At 49.2% G+C, this 18812-nt stretch overlaps 1 protein-coding gene across 5 annotated transcripts in view; it reads right to left on the bottom strand.

The window, feature by feature from the left end:
* Positions 1-1592: 1592 nt before the first annotated feature.
* RCAN2 (regulator of calcineurin 2) overlaps positions 1593-18812 on the bottom strand; it is a 161608-nt gene continuing 144388 nt past the window's right edge. For all 5 annotated transcript variants that reach the window (XM_075341176.1, XM_075341178.1, XM_075341174.1 and 2 more), the window contains exon 5: positions 1593-6102. In XM_075341176.1, the coding sequence (XP_075197291.1) occupies positions 5942-6102 (161 nt within the window). In that variant the 3' untranslated portion in view covers positions 1593-5941. The remainder of the gene's footprint in view (positions 6103-18812) is intronic.

Here is an 18812-nt window from a genome sequence, read left to right as displayed (position 1 = left end):
GTGAATAAGTAGCTCATGCTTTTCCCCTTATGTGTCCTCCTTGTGTCTTCTATAGTGTTTAGTGGGGTTGACAAAGAGCTCATCCAATCCATTCCCTATTTAGGGCCCAGCACTAGGGATACTTAGGGTCAGGTATCCGGCTCGGCGCATAGGTGTGAAACCTATGTAGGGTGGTGAGGGACCCCAAGTATCAGTAGTAGGTTCAGTCAGGGGTCGCTGTCTTCCCTTTCACTAGACACAGGGTTTCCCTTCCGTTTTGCCGTGCGATTGGTGTGATGCCCCTGGACTATTCAGGTCGTCACAGGGTACTGCACAAACTGCCCTTCCCGTGCAGTATTCAAATCCCTCATGGTTCTGGGTCCCCATCTTGCAGTGTTGCCTCCAACAGCAAATCAAATCCTAGATGCACCCTGCACCACACCCACCAGGCACACCAGTGGACAGCTTAAGCGGAATAGGGACGCCCACCTAGGGGTCAGGAAAGGGAGGTGAGGAGTGTAGAAGAGAAGTGGAAAAGTAGAAGTGAAGTGTGGTAGCCCTCGAGCTGAGAGAAGCTCAGAGGAGCTGGGAGTAGTGGGGAAGGTGACTAGGTTGCAGACGGTGGTCTGGACCTAGAGGAGTCAGACCCCCGGTCGCAGGGAATTGAGGCTAGGTGCCTGGGACCTGTCAAAGAGGACAGTCAGCAGCCTGGTCCTATCACCGGTCCGGGACCAATGGCACGGCGGGGTACACGGACCCTAGGTCGGGGAGAAGCTTCAGGCAAACCGGCAATTAACCTGCGGAGAACGGTGCCTTTATGGACTGTTCCCACTAGTTCCAGAATCTGGGCACTAGCGCAACGAGGGGGATAGGGCCTTCCAAACAACTAGCCCACTGAAATCCCAAGCGTGAGCCCTGAGAGCAGGCTCCTTCACTTAGCCACAGTGGGGAGCGGGACCCGGCAAGTTTCAAGCTACCGGCCCACTACGGAGAATCTAAACTTTGTGCCAGGAGGCAGGTCACGGATCACCAGGCAGCACCACAGGGGACGGGACCCGGACGAGCTCCCCTTTGAGAGGCAGCGGCACCCAGAGACTTGGTTTATCTGGTTGTCAGCGTCTGCTTATTGGCTGAGTGAGTACCTAAGTGACCCACCCCCTTCACGGCACCCCGTAGCATCATCCAGAGTCCCGGGGCATACTCCTACCCGTGGAGGGCAACGACACCTTGCTGCCCCACTTCATCACCCCGGGTACTCCCAACAACGGAAGTGGCGGTATTCCCAGTTTCCGCACACTACGGGTGGCATCACGAACTATAACTCCCCTGTAAATACCCCCTTTCACTTTAGAGTGTGGTCCCTTAGCCCCCGTGTCCAGAGACCCTCGAGCCACGAACGGACACCACCCCCAGATCCGAGTGGTTCGATCCGCTGCTGGGGCGGCACACTTGGTTCTTCCCCATACCTAGCGTGACATACCATTGCTCTCAAGCAAGAGGGGCTTTGCTCCATCATTTCTAATTGTGAATTATCCTTTGCAGCAGCAGTAAAGTGCACGCATCCTTCGTGTGCTTCCAATATGAGGACACCAGAAATAACGGGAGGCATGAGGCATAAATAATCACAGTTTATTTTTTTTTTTCTACTCAAATTGTAACTAATTTATACAAAACACCATACTCAGGCGATTATACAAATGTACAAAAATGCATCTGCTCGAACACATTGCAACTGGATCTAGTAACAATCGCAGTTCATTTTAGGCTACGGTGAAATGCGTCAGTGCGTTATTAACAAAGACCTGTACTGCCGGAACAAAGGACCCAACACATTGTCATTTTTTTTTCTAATTATTACACAAAAAAAAAAAAAAAGACTCTGCCGTGCGGAAAATCTGCAACATGCAAATGTTAGATGATGGTGATCCGGGCTAAATATCACACAATCTATCCAAAATGTGATCCGCAGCGCTGACTCTCATATCCTCATACACATTGAAGGCAAATGTGGCCGATCCATTACCAACCCGCATGATTCGCTATGATATGGCCGTGTCTGGGGACGTTTTGTAACTGAAGTGATGAATTGTCAGCTTCTTTGCTCAGGAAATCATAATACTGATATATCTGATCGTATAAAATGCAAAAAAGGCCTAATTCTTCCATCCTAAACCACATTGGGCAAAATTAAAGGGCGTTTCCATGCTTAAAGCGAGTTAGTGTTTATATCCGTAAATCAGAAGATAAAGCAGTAGGAAACATTTGGCCATTCTGGTTGCTTTCCTTACAGAGATATTAGCATTTTTTTGTTTTTCATGTGTCAGCCATATTGTAAGCTATAAGTACGAAACTGCAGCCAATTATCATCTCAGTAGGTAAAACTTTATTGACTAAGCATGCTGACAAAGTGACAGTTTGTCCTTAAGGATCTAAGCAGTTAAAGGCGTATTCCCGTCTGAAAGATTCCCTGCCAATATGTAGCCGGTGAATAATAATATTAGCAAATATCTCCATTTAGAAATGTAGTATAGTTCTCCTGATATAGCCGTGTCTCCATCTCATGTGCAGGGCATTGCAGCTTTAGTATCCAACTACTCATATAGTGACAGTTGCTACTGGTCATAACCTGAGATGGGTGGACTCACAGAAAACTGGGATCGGTGGGTCCCTGCTAATATTTTTTAAAAAAATCCGGTTCCGGTCCGGAATCTGGTACCCATATAAGTCTATGGGGATCAGAATCCGGCGATTAAAAATGTTGGTGGAAGTGATAGGAGCGCAAGTGGTGTACTCACCGAAGCTCCATGTCATGGCGGCAAACTGCTTCCAGGTTGCGCATTCACTTCCAGAGCTGCGTGCGTATAGTGCATTGAAAATAAAAGGTAGATGCTAGAATGTATGGGCTCCTTCCAGGTATGATGTAATTTGTCACGTTATGGGGGCGTGTTAAAAATGCCGCCCAGTTTAGAATACACATTGTTTTTCTAAGTCCATGTGGGCATGGAGTTGTTTATAATAGAAGCGGGGGTAAGACCCCTAGATGGGGGGGGAGGGATGAGCAGATCCCTGCGCCTGCAATGTTTCCTCCTATGCTCATACTGAGTCACCTGCTTCATAAAGCAGGAGACTCCGGATGAGCTGCACCCTTGATGTGTCCTACTCTGCTCATCCTGAGGATGAGCTGCGCCCGCAATGTGTCCTCCTTCGCTCTTCCTAAGCCTCCTGCTTCATGATTCATGAAGCAGAAAGCTCAGGATGAGCTGTGCATGCGATGTTTCCTCCTCTGCTCATGCTAAGCTTGAAGCAGGATGCTCAGGATGAGCTGCACCCTTGATGTGTCCTACTCTGCTCATCCTGAGCCTCCTTCATGAAGCAGGAGGCTCAGGATGAGCTGCACCCACAATGTGTCCTCCTTCGCTCTTCCTAAGCCTCCTGCTTCATGATTCATGAAGCAGAAAGCTCAGGATGAGCTGTGCCTGTGATGTTTCCTCCTCTGCTCATGCTAAACTTGAAGCAGGAGGCTCAGGATGAGCTGCACCCACAATCTTTCCTCCTCTGCTCATCCTGACCCGCCTGATTCATGAATCATGATTCTGACCCGCAGACAGCGCCTGTCATTGGTTGCAGTCAGACGCTGTCTCACAGGCTAGGGGCACATCTGACTGTAACCAATCACAGATGCCAGGACGACAGGTGGGCGGGGAAAGCAGTGAATATGTATGAGCAATGATGAGCGGCCCAGGGAGGCCGCAGGAGCAGTGTAACAGCCTCGCAGGAGCCTCAGTAAGTATGAAGCGCTCGCTTAATTCTTATTTTCTTTATTTTTTCTTTAATTTCTTGAGTGCCGGATCCAGATTAAAACACCCGGGCCCGGCCCCGGCACCTTTGAAATCTCGTGGATCTGAACTTTTACAGTCCGGGTTCACCCATCATTAGCCATAACCATGGATACTTAAGCTGTTGCAATGCCCTGCACATGAGGTAAGAGACATAGCTAATCAGGACAACTATACAGTACTCCATTTCTAATTGGAGGTATTTGTTAATATTATTAAGCCTACTACATATTGGGATAGTATCTTGGAGATGGGAGTACCCCTTTGACAATGGGTATGTAATAACCAATGTGGCTGCACTTCCTGTTATCTCTAGCAAAATGGCCGATGCAACTTTACAGGGAAAAAAATGTGAATATATAAAAACACAATTGGCTGCTGAGACAACTTTTGACTTGTCAACACGCCTTAACATTAAAGTCACAGAGTTTTGGAAATGACAGGATCTGCAATACTGTGTTTTGGTCTCTGGATGCAAATCTTAAAGGCGTTACTATGGTTTATGTCAATAAAGTTTGATGCAATTGTCCTAAACCGCAATAAAAAAAAAAACAAAATAAAAACAAAAAACCCTTTTTTATAATTCTGGACAATTAGTTTAATAATATAATGAAACACTCTCAAATTTTTTTTTTATTATTTCACTTAAATTCTGTCTTTGTTGCCCGTAGCAACCAATCACAGCTCATCTTTCATTTCTCAAACAGCTCTGGCAAAATGAAAGCTGCACTGTGATTGGTTGCTATGGGCAACAAAGACTGTCTTGATATAAAAGGCCCTAAATTTGTGCTTAAAATTCCTCAAATTCTCGTCACAATTTTCAGATTTATGATTTCTATATATTTAGAAAATAACATATAATTTTCCTTGTACTTCAGAAATACTTGTTACTTTGTGTTGGTGTATCACCTAAAAAGGCAATAAAACACATTTGAAAAGTTCACAGACATGAATACTTTTTCAAAGCATTGTAGAACCCTGGGGGTGGAGCATGACAAATTCACTCTGGTTCCTTGAATTGCTGTGCGATGGTCCGCCCCCGAGGATCTGCACTGACCGAGAATCACTCTGGTTCCATGAATTTCTGTGCCATGGTCCGCCCCCAAGGATCTGCACTGATCAAGAATCACTGGTTCCTTGAATTACTGTGCGAAGGTCTGCCCCCGAGGATCTGCACTGATTGAGAATCACTCTGGTTCCTTGAATTACTGTGCGAAGGTCCGCCCCCGAGGATCTGCACTGACCAAGAATCAATCTGGTTCCTTGAATTACTGTGCGATGGTCCACCCCCGAGGATCTGCACTTATCGAGAATCACTCTGGTTTGTGCGATGGTCCGCCCCCGAGGATCTACACTGACCGAGAATCACTGTTGCCTTGAATTACTGTACGATGGTCGTCCCCTGAGGATCTACACTGACCGAGAATCACTCTGGTTCCTTGAATTACTGCGCGATGGTCCGCCCCCGAGGATCTGCACTGACCCTGAGATTCTCTCTGGTTCCTTGAATTCCTGTATCATGTTTTGCAGACTTGGGCCCTGGACACAAAATTTGTTTTTCCCTACCCGCGTGGAAATGGCAGCCGTTTTGTAACATGAACTAACATTAAAAAAAACTAGCCTATCAACCATTGCATCTCCATGTGATCATTAGCCTCTCACCATTGGATCATTCACATATATAAGATATTAAAATGCCTTTTTCTGAATGACAGGCCCCATTTTAAGGACATGAAACACTCAACTTTACGAAATGCGTTGACGACTCACAATATAACCTTAACATGAGGTGCAAACATTAAACAAAACAACACTTTTTTTTTTTGCCTTTGATATGTTATCGTATATCAACAGAGAAACCCTGTCTTCAGCCCTTTAAGAACTCGCTCGGTGTCAGCAGAACTCGGAAGATAATGAGACGCGTTTCAAGTCGTCACTGGCACGCAGCAAGTTTATGGAGGCTTCACTACAGCTTTCATATGGACACATGCTAATATGACCGTGTAGCAGTAACATCCCTATAAAAAAAAGGAAAAATAAATCCTATTATCTATAGGGTGGAGAGAAAAATAGGGATAGAAATCAGTGTTAGAAAGATTGGTGGTAACACTGTGTGAGGGGGCGAGTCACATGGACTGGGTGGGGGGCAGGCCGGGACGCCGTGTTGGGATGATTCGAGGTTTGGGTGAAGTTTTTGTGTCCTCCTCATCTTCCAGATCGCTGTCACATACATGGACTACAACGCTCGGGGTGGACTCTGTTCCTGCGTGGAGCTCATACTTCTGACCTGCAGGGAGAAAAAAAATCAATGTATATATAGTATATACACAGTTGTTTTGAACAGTTTTAAAACTTAAAATCAGGTGTGACTACAATTACTCTTAATATACCCCTTGGTCACCATGTCATAGGTAGGGCCCAAACAGATGAAGCTTTTTGATGACCACCCTACAAATAGCGCCTCATATCTCAGCTTCCTAAGCCATGATACAATCCATGACAACATAGTCATGGCTGCTCAGTAATTAGCATGGGGAAAGAGCAACAGGGTTGGTTGACCCCGGACGTATATATGTAGCGCCCCTGAAAGCATCAGGGTGCTTCAAGGTTCTGCATCCCCACAACGATGCAGGGCCCACCCCCTTAGGGACCCAGAACCCCAGTGCCGATACCAACAAAAACCCAGGTAATCCCAGTTTTCCCCAACAATCCTCCATACAATGGTACCCATCTAAGGTGGGACCAATGGGTGGCCGCCTAAAGGTGGAGCCAATCCAGCCCACTAGTTGACCAGGTGGGAGGGGCAGACTGTGGAGAGTAGTCAGTGAGTTAACAGCAGTAGGAAAGTGAAGGTGGAAGCGAGCGACATCCTAACTTGGGCTGACGGTGACCTGGTACCCAGGAGAAGTGGTTGCCAATAGAGTATGGTGGAGTACTCCCGGAACTATGCACTGACGGGATACAGGACCCTAGGACAGGAAAGAGCTCCAGGCCGACCTGTTAACACCTGCACAGCAAGGGGACCATCAAGGACCTTGCTGACCCTAAAGAATCCGAAGACTCAGTAGCAAAGGGAGAACCGGGGACAGGACCAGAGACTCCAACCCCACAGAGTTCACGCTACCGTCAGGCGGACAGAAGTGGACAAACGACAGAACGGGGACCCCCAGTTGTTCTATACCACGGGGACCCACTTACCAAAGACAGGTGCAGGGAAGAAGGTACCAAAGAACCAAACTGGCACTGGGACAAAGGGAACCTAGAGGCGAAACCAGCCGGCCTCTACCAGCAGTGAGTAAACCAGTTGCACTGAACACCTGTGTGGACTACCTTCTTCCGGTGCCCACTGGGGCAAAACCATACTTGCGGAGGGTCTACCATACTAGCTGTAATACCATCAGCCCCAGTAGAGACATTCTGCAGCGGCGGCACCCCACACTTAACGGCAACACCGCAAGTGGCGTCACATGTGAACATTATCTTATTCTCCACTATAAGGCTATGTGTCCACGGTAGAATGTACCTGCGGATTTTTCTGCCTGAAAATCCGCGACTTTCGCGGCAAATCCGCACCCGCGGATTTGCCGCGGATTTACCGCGGATTTGCCGCGGATTTTGATGCGGATTTTTTTTTTTTTTTCCCCATTCAAAACCAAAAATCCGCACCAAATCTGCACCAAACAATTGACATGCTGCAGATTTTTCCGGATCAAAATCCGCGGCAAAACCGCAGCAGAAAAATCCGCAGCATGGACACAGCATTTCCAAAATGCCATTGAAATGGCTTGGAAGTGCCGCTGCTGCAGATTTTCGGGAAATCCGCGGCAAAATCCGCGGTAAATCCGCAGCGTGGGCACATAGCCTAAATATCCCCATTACAAAAAGGGCCCAGGGCACGGAACCGGGCAACAGCCATCACCGTGACATCCCCCAAAAGAGACACTACCGGGACCGAGTATCCCATATCCCTGGGTGCTACATATAGGGTCATAAAATATCCAACTGTTAAATTAGCGATGCTGTCAAACACGTTTAAGACTGCCTTACCCAAATGCTGCCTATGCAGAGCTCTGTAGTAAGGATGAGTTTCTCATCGGCTGCTGTGCTCTGCATAGGTCATGAACAAAAATGAGCAGTTACTGAAAGAAGAAAGTACGGAATCATGTAAATAGCACATGATTACATCCTGGATTCATTATTATCTGCACACTACCATTATTACATTTTTGCACACTTTTTTCTAACTCAAACTAAGCTTAGGGCTTAGAGTCTTCACCTGTTGTCTGCAGCACTGATATCACGTCGAGTGCACTGCAGCCAATAAGTGAGTTCAGAGGCACGAGTGAGCCGCCCAGCTCAGTTAGTGACAAAGTGACATCAGTGCTGCAGTCAACAAGAGAGCAGAGGCAGAAAGTCAGCAATGGACCCGGGGAGGGTGTGTAAAGCACAGTTTGTTTTTCCAGTACAAATTGTGAAAGGGGGACAGGTGTGTTCTGCAACTGGAAAACTATTTTAAGAAATTCAAAATTTTACTAGTAGGAGGGACTAACCATACACAGAAAAATGTGCCACAAGCGCATGCAATTTTTAGTTAAAAGACAAACTGTTTTGGTACCGTGTTAGGCCTCTTTCACACGCCAGTGAAAACCCACGCACATTTTTCACGGACGTGTCAAAGGTGCGTTTTGCCCTCTGTGAGCAGTGTTTATGGCACACGTGTGTTCTCCGTGTGTTATCCGTGATAACACACGGAGAACGGGAACTTTCTGCTCACCTTTCCCTGGCGTCGCTGTCCGTGGTGCTGAACTTCAGTCTCCGGTCCTGCCGACTCCCCGGCCGCAGTGAAGTGAATATTCAATAAGCAAAATGAGCGGAGGTCGGCAGCAAGTGACAGCAGCGACAGGAGGGCAGGAGAAGGTGAGTAAAGTTTTGGTTTTTTTTCTCACAGACACATGTCTTTTCTCCGGTGAGTGTCAGACGGAACACATCCGTGTGGTCAGTGTGTGTTACGTGTGACATGTTTGCGTTCCGTGTGACACCCGTGATGCCGGAGAGAAAACGGACATGTCGGCGTGAGAAACACACGGACACACGTAAGTACGGAACAGACACACGTTCCGTGCGCAAATACTTACGTGTGTCCAAAACCATAGGAATACCTAGGTTTACGTGTGTACGTGTCTCCGGTACGTGAGAAAACTGCCAAACACATACCGGAGGCACGTACCTGTGAAAGAGGCCTTAGCCGGTTGAAAAATGATTGATTGCGCTCAGTGGGAGAAACAAAATTATAATCTTTGTAGTTGTGATACTTTTTAATAACAAAACAAAATAAAATGATGTTACAAAGCAAGCTTTCAAGACTTCTCAGGTCTCTTCATCAGGCATGGTAAGCATGCCTGATGAAGAGACCCGAGAAGTCTCAAAATCTTGCTTTGTAACAACATTTTATTTTAGTTAGCCATTAAAAGGTATCACAACTACAAAGATTATAATTTTGTTTCTCTCACTGAGAGCAATCAATCAAGTGCCTGCAACACGCACTAAGCCACTGTGACTCTTTTATGTGCAAAACTGATCCAATATCATCAGCTATGATAGAAATTGCAATTCTGTGTGTATGAGGCCGATCGGTCAGAGTGCCCTGGCTGACCGCTTTCCACCACCAAAACCACCCATAATGGGCATGTGTGCATCAGAACCGGATCATGGCGCAATGGAAAATGGCCATCTGGTCTGTTGAATGACGTTTTCCATCGTGTGGATGGCTGGGTGCATGTGCGCCACTTACGTACGGACGAGATGACACCAGGGTACACTAGAGGGAGAAGACAAGTCCAGCGGAGGCAGACTGATGGGGCAATGTTCTGCTGGAAACCTTGAGTCCTGGCATAATCTAAGGGGCACTTTGCACACTACGACATCGCAGCTGTGATGTTGGTGGGGTCAAATCGAAAGTGACGCACATCCGGCGTCGCAGTCGATATCGTAGTGTGTAAATCCTTTTTGATACGATTAACGAGCGCAAAAGCGTCGTTATCGTATCATCGGTGTAGTGTCCGGCATTTCCATGAATTGGGAAATACCGATGTTACGATGTTGTTCCTCGTTCCCCTGCGGCAGCAGACATCACTGTGTGTGAAGCCGCAGGAGTGAGGAACATCTCCTACCTGCGTCCTGCGGCTCACGCCGGCTATCCGGAAGGAAGGAGGTGGGCGGGATGTTTACGTCCCGCTCATCTCCGCCCCTCCACTTCTATTGGCCGCCTGCCGTGTGACGTCGCTATGACGCCGCACGACCCGCCCCCTTAATAAGGAGGCGGTTTGCCGGCCAGAGCGACGTCGCAGGGCAGGTGAGTGCATGTGAAGCTGCCGTAGCGATAATGTTCGCTACGGCAGCTATCACCATGATATCGCAGCTGCGACGGGGGCGGGGACTATCGCGCACGGCATCGCAGCATCGGCTTGCGATGTCGTAGTGTGCAAAGTGCCCCTAAATGTGACACGTACCACCATTCTATCATTGTACAGATCAAGAATCCCTCTTCATTGCAGAAGGATAATCAGATGGCAGTGCAGGAGAATGGTCGGTAAGGAATGTTGTGAGGAACATCCCCAAGAGATCAAGTCGATGACTTATCTCCAAATTCCCAGGATGTCAATCAGATTGATCATGTATGAGATTGGAAAGACAAGTCCGATCCATGGAGGTCACACAGAGAAACACAAGATATAAGGGATCTGGGGGCTAACGTCTAGGGCATCTCACAGGTCTTGTGTAGTCCACACTTTGAAGGGTCAGAGCTACGCTCATGCCATGATGGGGGCTAAATGATATTAGGGGGTGGTTTTCATGTTATATCTGATCGATGAATATTTACTATGGATTGCATTCTACAGTAATTGTTGACATTTCCGCTGTGGTCTAGAGCACCCTCGCGTGCCAAAGCCACAATATCCAGTATCTGTGTCGATACACGCAGAACAATTAGACTATATTGATAGCCGCATATCCAGGTCCAACCTTTAATGATACAATTGGCAGGATGTCAGCATTATATGCCCAGCATACGATACGTGCTACTCCGCATTACAGCATGGAAATAATGAGAGGTTTGAGTCCCACAAGCCGGCCCTGAATCACACAGTAAGTCACTCAGGCACGTAGGACTGAAAGCAGAGCGTCTCCATTGTGACGAGATTCAGAAGATTAGCGCGTTGTCGGGAACACTGTGTGGTGAGGACAAGTCACACAAAAGAATTCGGGAACAATGCATTCAGCCTTTCACTCGCTAAACTATACGCTGGGAAACTGTGGGGATGGAACAAAAAAACAGAAAAACACCAAGAAAGTGCACACAAAAATATGCAATGTGCAAAGCAAGAGATGGGAGGCAGGTAATGGTGGAAAAAACCTTAAAGAGGTCTCTACTACAATATGATGGCCAATCCTTAGAATAGGTCACATAGATGGGGGTCCAATATCTGGCACCCTCACAACCAGCTATAATCAGCTCTTCAGCGGACGGATGTGAGCACGGAACCAGAACACCACGGTTCTGTTTCACTGTGTAGAGGCTGCTCCCAGGTTCTGCAGATCAGTGTAACGAGTGTGTGACGGCCTGATGTGATCTCAGGGGATCTGGAATCAGAAGGTCACAGTGTATTGTCGATCGCAGATCCGCTTTTGTGCCTGCTAGTTGTTTAGTCTGCGTAGGATCATTGGAAGTCATTAATGGGCAGTTCAGGTCTTTCCCACATGAAGCCAGCAATAAGTGACTCGCCCACCCCAGGGCTATGGGACACCCGGTGCCGGGCCGGACTAGTCCGGTGGTAGTCAGTGGTGGCTGGGCCCGGCTCCGTGGCCCTGGTGGGTGTCAGTAAATACGCGGCTTGATGAATAAAGGTTGTGTTTGTGACGCCACCTGTGGTCTGCGGCTAGTAAGCCGCCGCTGCTGTGGGAGGTCTCCGGGGTGATGATATAGCAGCGATGATGGTACTGCTCCCCACAGGTGGAGCGGAGCCCCGGGGACACTGTTAGTGCTCGTGAAAGTCTATGGTGTTGTGTGGCTAACACGGTGCAGGGCCGGCAGGCAATGAAAGAACCAGGCACAAACAACAGTCTCTTTACCTTTTCCTCTTTTACTTTGGGAACAGTCCAGTCCTGGGAGACCGTTACAGGTGGTGATGGGGATCCGGTCGGCCTGGAAGTACTTGGGGTGATCTTTCTGACCAGCTGAGTATGAGGCCTACTCCTGTGCTTTTCTTTGTTATGATAGGACCCTGCTTCTCTGAATCCAGCAATGGCCCTCTTTGCTGCTGGGACCGATGGTACGTCCCTTTCCCTCTGTAGCAGGCTGCGCAGGCCCTCTCTGGTGCTTCTCTGCTGGAGTCGACACCGGGCCCTGATGCTGCAGCTGTGTGTTGGGGATGTATATGGGCCAGGTGCTTGCAGCTCTCCTGCCCTTCGGATTCGGCTACCAGGGGTATTTTAAGCCCTGGTGGCCACAGACTCCGATGTCCGAGTCTCTTCTGTGCCTCTCTGCTGCTCCTGCTTCCCTGGGCCAAGCTACTCTAGCTCTAGGCCCCAGATCCACAGGACAGCACACTCTGCGTCTGCTCACTAGCACCTCTCTCTACAGACTGACTGCTACTTCCTCCCTCAGGTCAGATTTGGGGAAGGCTCCCTGGAATTCCAGGTTCAGAGCTCCCCCTGCTGGCCGGAGGGAGAACTGCGTTGGATGTTAAAACTTGCTGGCCAATGGACCTCCCAATTACCTCCAGGCTCAGCATTAACCCTTTGGAAGGGCAATGCTGTTGTGGCGACCAGGTCCTGGGGCACCACATAAGCAGATCACTTCCGGATGGGAAGCGGGTGAGCAAATTTTTTCAATTTTTTTTGTTTGGTACACACTACATCTGATCATGCTGTTATCTCCAGTGTGATCCAATCAACCACTGCAAACGGCTCGCACTGCGGTGCGCACCGAGCATACCTGAGCACAGCCATGCTCCCATGAGTGGTTTGCATACGTAAAGCACCCGAACTCCGAACCCAAACTCTGGGGGGGGGGAGTAGTTAATGTGGCGCCCCTGACCTGGTCAGGCACCACTGAGTACTGCACCCATGCTGGGTCAGTGCAACACAGGTAATCCAGAAGGCTGACCGGGGTGTGGTTACACAGGCGCATAGTAACCAGGTTTCCCACATGGACCTTTGAAGGGACCCCTGGGGAATCCAGGAGGGGGCATGGCCTCCATCTCCACTCAAGGGGTGTGGTAGAGAGTCTGGTTGCTAGGTTGCGGAGGAAGGCACAGAGGGGAGGAAGTAGTGAGCAAGTCGGTTAGTGAAGCTCAGGGAGAGAGAGGAGTCGCAAGGAGGAGACCTGGAGGCTGTCACTAGTCAGACACCGCAGGTGCGGTGGTTGCTGGCGGGGGAGAAAGGGCTACCTGATAGTGCCGCCCGAAAACCACCTGAGGCCGGAGTGCAGAGAGGTGGCTGAGTACGGGGACTGCCGGTAGACCCTGCCTGCACTGGATTACAGGTCTCCAGAGCAGGGGCCCATTCAGTTGGCCTGCTCAACCTGCAGGTGGGGGCACTTCATACCCTCCACCAAAACACCACAGAGTCCGCAGCCATGTAGCAACGAGAGGGCCCATAGGTGACAAGAGGCAAGCAGCTGGAGTGACCTGGTCCAGGCTACAAGCAAACGGGCCGAAAAGGGGAAAACAGGCGGAAACAACTTCCCTGGGTGACCCCGTAGGACTCTAAGTCTGGGTCACCACAAAAACACGAGGGCTAGGAAGGCGAGTCAGCAGCCACCCCCTAAGTCAGCCTGAAGGAGCCTGGTTCCCCTCTTGGAACATCACAGCATCGCCCGGGTTACTCACCCCTGCCACCTGAAGTGAGTAAAAACCCTGAAAGACATTACTGCTGTGCGTGTGAATTCTTCTGCGACCTGTGGTACTACCCACCTTCACCGGACCCTGGGGCCAGCCTCACTCTCGGGAGGCTACCACATCTAACTGCACCTACCATCAGCCCCAGGTGTCCCCTAAAACTGCAGTGGCGGTCGCCCTGACCGCAATACCGAGAGTGGCGTCACGAATCCCATAGAAATCAACCTACCTGTGACCAGAAGGATCCAGGACGCGCCATCTCTGAAGACCCTGAGACGGCCTGAAGGTAACGGGGCATTGGGCGGCACATTACGTTTGTGTTTGATACAAGTATTTACAATATAGGTAGAGAGAGTAGGGAGAGATGGAGGGAGAGTTGTCAAGGAATCGTGGTATCGTTTCAATTAGGATGTTTACTCCATCGATAGGTAGGGCAGATCCAATTAGGTATTGTATATTTATGCACCCTGTTGATGTCATCACTTTTCTGATATGTTATTCCCCCATTAGTAACCTTGATTGATTTTCTGATCATTTAGGTAGACTGTGTCCTGCTATGAACCTGGTTACTAGGGATTATATCTTTCCTCTCCCTTCCCATTTGAACATTGAGCTATATTGATGTATTTTGTATGTATTCACATCTTGTATGTGGTTTTGAATATTGTCTTATGTGTTGTGTATGTCTAGGGTAGTTTTAATGTTAATTGAAAAAAATATATTTTTATATTTTTTATATTGGGTATATGCTGCTAAAACAATTACTGTTGTATACCTATTAGGATTTTTTTAGGTTTTTTTTTTCTCTTGTTTTCTACAAACACCATGCCTCATGTTGGCTCATCTCTATTTCCAACCTCTACAACTCAAATTATTGCAGAATTACAACTCTCACTTTGCCCTGAAAGCATGCGGTTGTCAGTGCATGCTGGGAATCAGGGGCGGACACATCATTGGGGCAACCTGTGTGGCCGGACCGGGGCCCAAGAGGTAAGTGGACCCATTTCCACCTCCAAACCAGGTGCAATTTTGCATTTTTAGGAGCTCTCCGGCTGGAAATGGCCCATTTACTGTTCTTGCACAGGGGCCCTTTTCTGTCTTTGTCTGCCAGTGCTGGGAATTGTAGTTTTGGAAGGTGACAGGTTGGAGATTATGACCTTAGAATCTGAGGCTACTCCTGTGCTCACTTTTTTGGGGGCCCGGCTTTATTTGCCCGTGAGCCCCTGACTTGCCAGCCCGGTTGTGGCACGTTTCTTGCTCTCTTTTCCTGACGTATGGGAAAGGATTAATGATCCTGTTTCCTAACCATCCTTCCCTTTGTAGTTACGCCTACCTGTTGCAGAAGTGCTTCCCGGATCCGGATGTGCATCTGTGACGCCCTGGACTAGCCAGGTAGTCACAGACATAACCAGACATAACATCACACACAGCCCCTCCCCTGGATAGTCTACACCAGTCAAACAAAATCCTTGTTGCCTCCCTCAAGGGTCTGATGTCCACACCAGGTGGGGCGGAGCCAGGTGGTTGGTCCCACCCACCGAGGAGTTCACAGACCTGGAGGCGGGAAAAAGCAGTTAGTTGAGTAGAGGAGTCGAGTTGAGAGGAGTAGAGGAGTTGAGTTTGGAGTTGAGAGGTGACAGCAGAGAAACTGCTAGTGTCTGGGTAGAAGCCCAGGCACTATCAGCAAGGTCAGCAGACGGTGGTGGCCGTCTGCAGGAGGTGGTACAAGTCAGCGGAACCGTAGGACCAGGGAGGGGCGGTGGCCCGCCGGTACCGAGCCGGGGAGCAGATTTGTACCAAGCACAAAGGCAGGGCCATCGGACCCCGACTAGGCTAGGAGCCGCCGACAACGGTCAAATCCGAGAGTGACCGGAACCCCAGGGGTTTCCTAACACCCAAGACCCGACAGAAGGCAACAGTCCACACAGTGAGGATACAGAGCCACCGCCAAAGGCTAGAGATCCAAGGGCCAGCGCCTGTGGGCAAAACGGGCTCCTTCGGTACATACACGCAGGGGAGCGGACTACCGTTGGGAAACCATCGGAGTCGATACATACACAACGGTGCAGGGAAAGACAGCCACCATCAACCAGTCCGGGGAGAGCAAAGACACTGCAGCCTGCTGCAGAACCCGTCCATCCAGCCGTTTGGTTTACCAGAGACTGTGAATCTGTGCCTGAGTGAGTACAACAGTGCCATCCGGCACCGCGCCGTGCTGCTCCCCGGCAACTCTGCACCCCGGCCTTCCTGCCTCCCCGTATCACCATCTGGGCCCCGGGATCACCAACCCCTACCCACGGAGGAGGAACCGACATCCTAGCTGCTCCCTGCCATCGCTCCCGAGATCCCCGTCATCAGCAGCGGTGGTGCCCATTATCACCACGACCCGTGGGTGGCGTCACAAACTATCTCCCAAAACAACCCACCCCCTTTTCACTTGTGGGCGAGGAGCGCTGCTCGAGTCCCTGGGTCCGGCCCACCGCTCGAGCCACCGAGCAGCAGCAGCCCCGGACCCGAGCGTAGCGAGCGCGGCCCCTCTGCCCGCGACACATCCTCCCCCCTCCTTGGGGGGTATATATAGTTGTGCTCGAGGCTCTTCCGGCATCTTTGATCCTGGGTCGAGAGCTGCCCACCCTCCTCTCCCTTTTTATTTTGTTGGTTTGTTTTGTAGTTAATGGTGTTGATGAAAGTCGCGGAAGATCAACTCTGGGTAACATGTGTCGGGAGTCCGGCGACATATCCCCATCACTTCCGGTGATCAACTTTAAGAGCTGCGACCTTACCCCTCCAAAGTTGGTTGACAGAAAATATGAGAGTGGTTTTAATTTTGATACTCTCCAATAAAAGTTTAATTTGGAATTTTTGCTTTCTGTCTTTCTTTGCGTTGGGAAAAGGGACAATCGTTTAAAGGGAATCTGTCACCACTTTTTCGGCCTATAAGCTGTGGCCACCACCACCGGGCTCTTATACACAGCATGTTAGAATGCTGTATATAAGAGCCCAGGCCGGGGGTATAACATAAAAATACTTTATAATACTTACCTAACGGTCGTGTGGTTGGCCATATGGGCGTCTCCGTTGTCCGGTGCCGGCGCCACCTCTTTTGGCCATCTTTGTGCTCCTTCTTCTCTAGCCGCGGTGCAAGACGGGTCCAACGTCATACACACTCGCTGGCATTCAGGTCCTGAGCAGATCAAAGTATTGTAGTGCGCCTGCGCAGGATCGGCGAGTGTGTATGATGTAGACACGTCTTGCACCCAAGCTTCAGAAAGAGGACGAAGATGGCCAAAAGAGGAGGCGCCGGAATCGGACAACGGAGACGCCCATAAGGCCCACAGTGCGACCGTTAGGTAAGTCTTATAAAATGTTTTTTATGTTAAACCCCCGGTCTGAGCTCTTATATACAGCATGTTAGAATGCTGTATATAAGAGCCCGGTGGTGGTTGCCGCAGCTTATAGACCAAAAAAGTGGCGACAGGTTCCCTTTAATGGTGTGGGCAGTCTTACGCTGAAGCTCTGCTTGTTCTGATTGACTGCCATGCACTAGCACAAGCTCAGCAGGAGATTGGTGAATGCTCTCACTGAAGAGCTGATTTCCTTACATCAAGAACAGAATGACTACACACCAAATAATTAAGATTTTCCTGCCTGCAATATCCTGGACAATTCGAGCAGGTAAAATCGAGGACATTGCATCCTGAAGTCACCGTGCAACTTTGAGAGTAAAATTTGGAGCTTATGCCATCGGCAACGCTTGTGATCTTGGGAGTCGCACTTTCTGAATATCACAGACGACCTTTATATGAGTCACAATACTACTACAGATTAATTGAGGTTTCCAAAAATAATTCCCAAGCTCTGACTGACAGCACGGATTACACTGCATGCGATGCGTCCTCGGGGGAGCAGCCGGACTGCGTCATGGCGGCGGCGGGTGTCACTACGGATCATCTGGAATGATGCACTTTTCACCCAGTTATCTCAGTCTGTCGCACGGAGCCTTGTGCATGTTCTAGGCTCTCGAGATAGACAACGACGATGGGGGAAGGAGGGAGCAAGAGGCTGAATGAGGAACATACTGCAGTGATAGAAGCAGATTATGGAGCTCCCGGCTCTGTTGTTAGAGGGAATTATTTAATTCCTCTGTGCCCCGCTGCCCTACAGGCTCCAGTTCATTTCTCAGCCACAAGCTGACGTCAACTCTGCAGGCAAAGCCCCACCGGCTAATGGGTCCCTAATGGATGCAGCAAGCATCCTAATGGGTATGTAGACACAAAGAGCTCCGTCCCTGAGCAAGCAAATTATCTTCCCATTCTTGCTGATAAAATCGTCCTAAATGTCACATTTTCTCCCCAAGAAAGAACCTGCCAACAACGTATCCTCCAGATCAGATGCAGCAGAGCCGAGCGTGTTACTTCAATCAAGGGGCTCCACTTATGGGTTGCAGTTCTTTCAGAGAACACATGATCTGACAATGAATATGTTTTACATATTTAAACAGTAACTAATTTAAATTCCATAAATCAATAGTCACATGAAAGTAAGCAATTTTTTTATTATATAATCTAATATATAAAGCTGAATGTGTGTGTGTGTGTGTGTGTGTGTGTGTGTGTGTGTGTGTGTGTGTGTGTGTGTGTGTATGTCCGGGATTGGCATCTGCACTGTCGCAGCTACAGCCACAAAATTTTGCACACTCACACTTCTGGACCCCGAGAGCGTCATAGGCTATGTTTTGAGGGGAAAGTTTAACCCCACGCTTTACAGTTATTCACCAAAAAACCTGCCTCCATTAAAGCGAATGGAGCTGGGAGCCACAGAGCAGCCAGAACCTCAGAACAATGCGCAGCCACGCCCTTAAATGGAATGTTGGCATGTCACAATGCAGCCAGGGAAAGAGACAGACACAGACAGGGAAAGAGGCAGACATAGACAGGGTAAGAGACAGACACAAAGAGACAGACACAGACAAAGAGACAGACTGACAGGGGAAGAGACAGACAGGGAAAGAGGGAAAGAGAGAGACAGGTTAAGAGACAGACACAGACAGGTAAAGAGAAAGACACAGACAAAGAGACAGACACAGGGAAACAGACAG

The sequence above is a fragment of the Anomaloglossus baeobatrachus genome, chromosome 3 (assembly GCF_048569485.1).
Source record: "Anomaloglossus baeobatrachus isolate aAnoBae1 chromosome 3, aAnoBae1.hap1, whole genome shotgun sequence".
Lineage (NCBI taxonomy): Eukaryota > Metazoa > Chordata > Amphibia > Anura > Aromobatidae > Anomaloglossus > Anomaloglossus baeobatrachus.
This window is presented reverse-complemented; position numbering and strand designations above follow the sequence as displayed.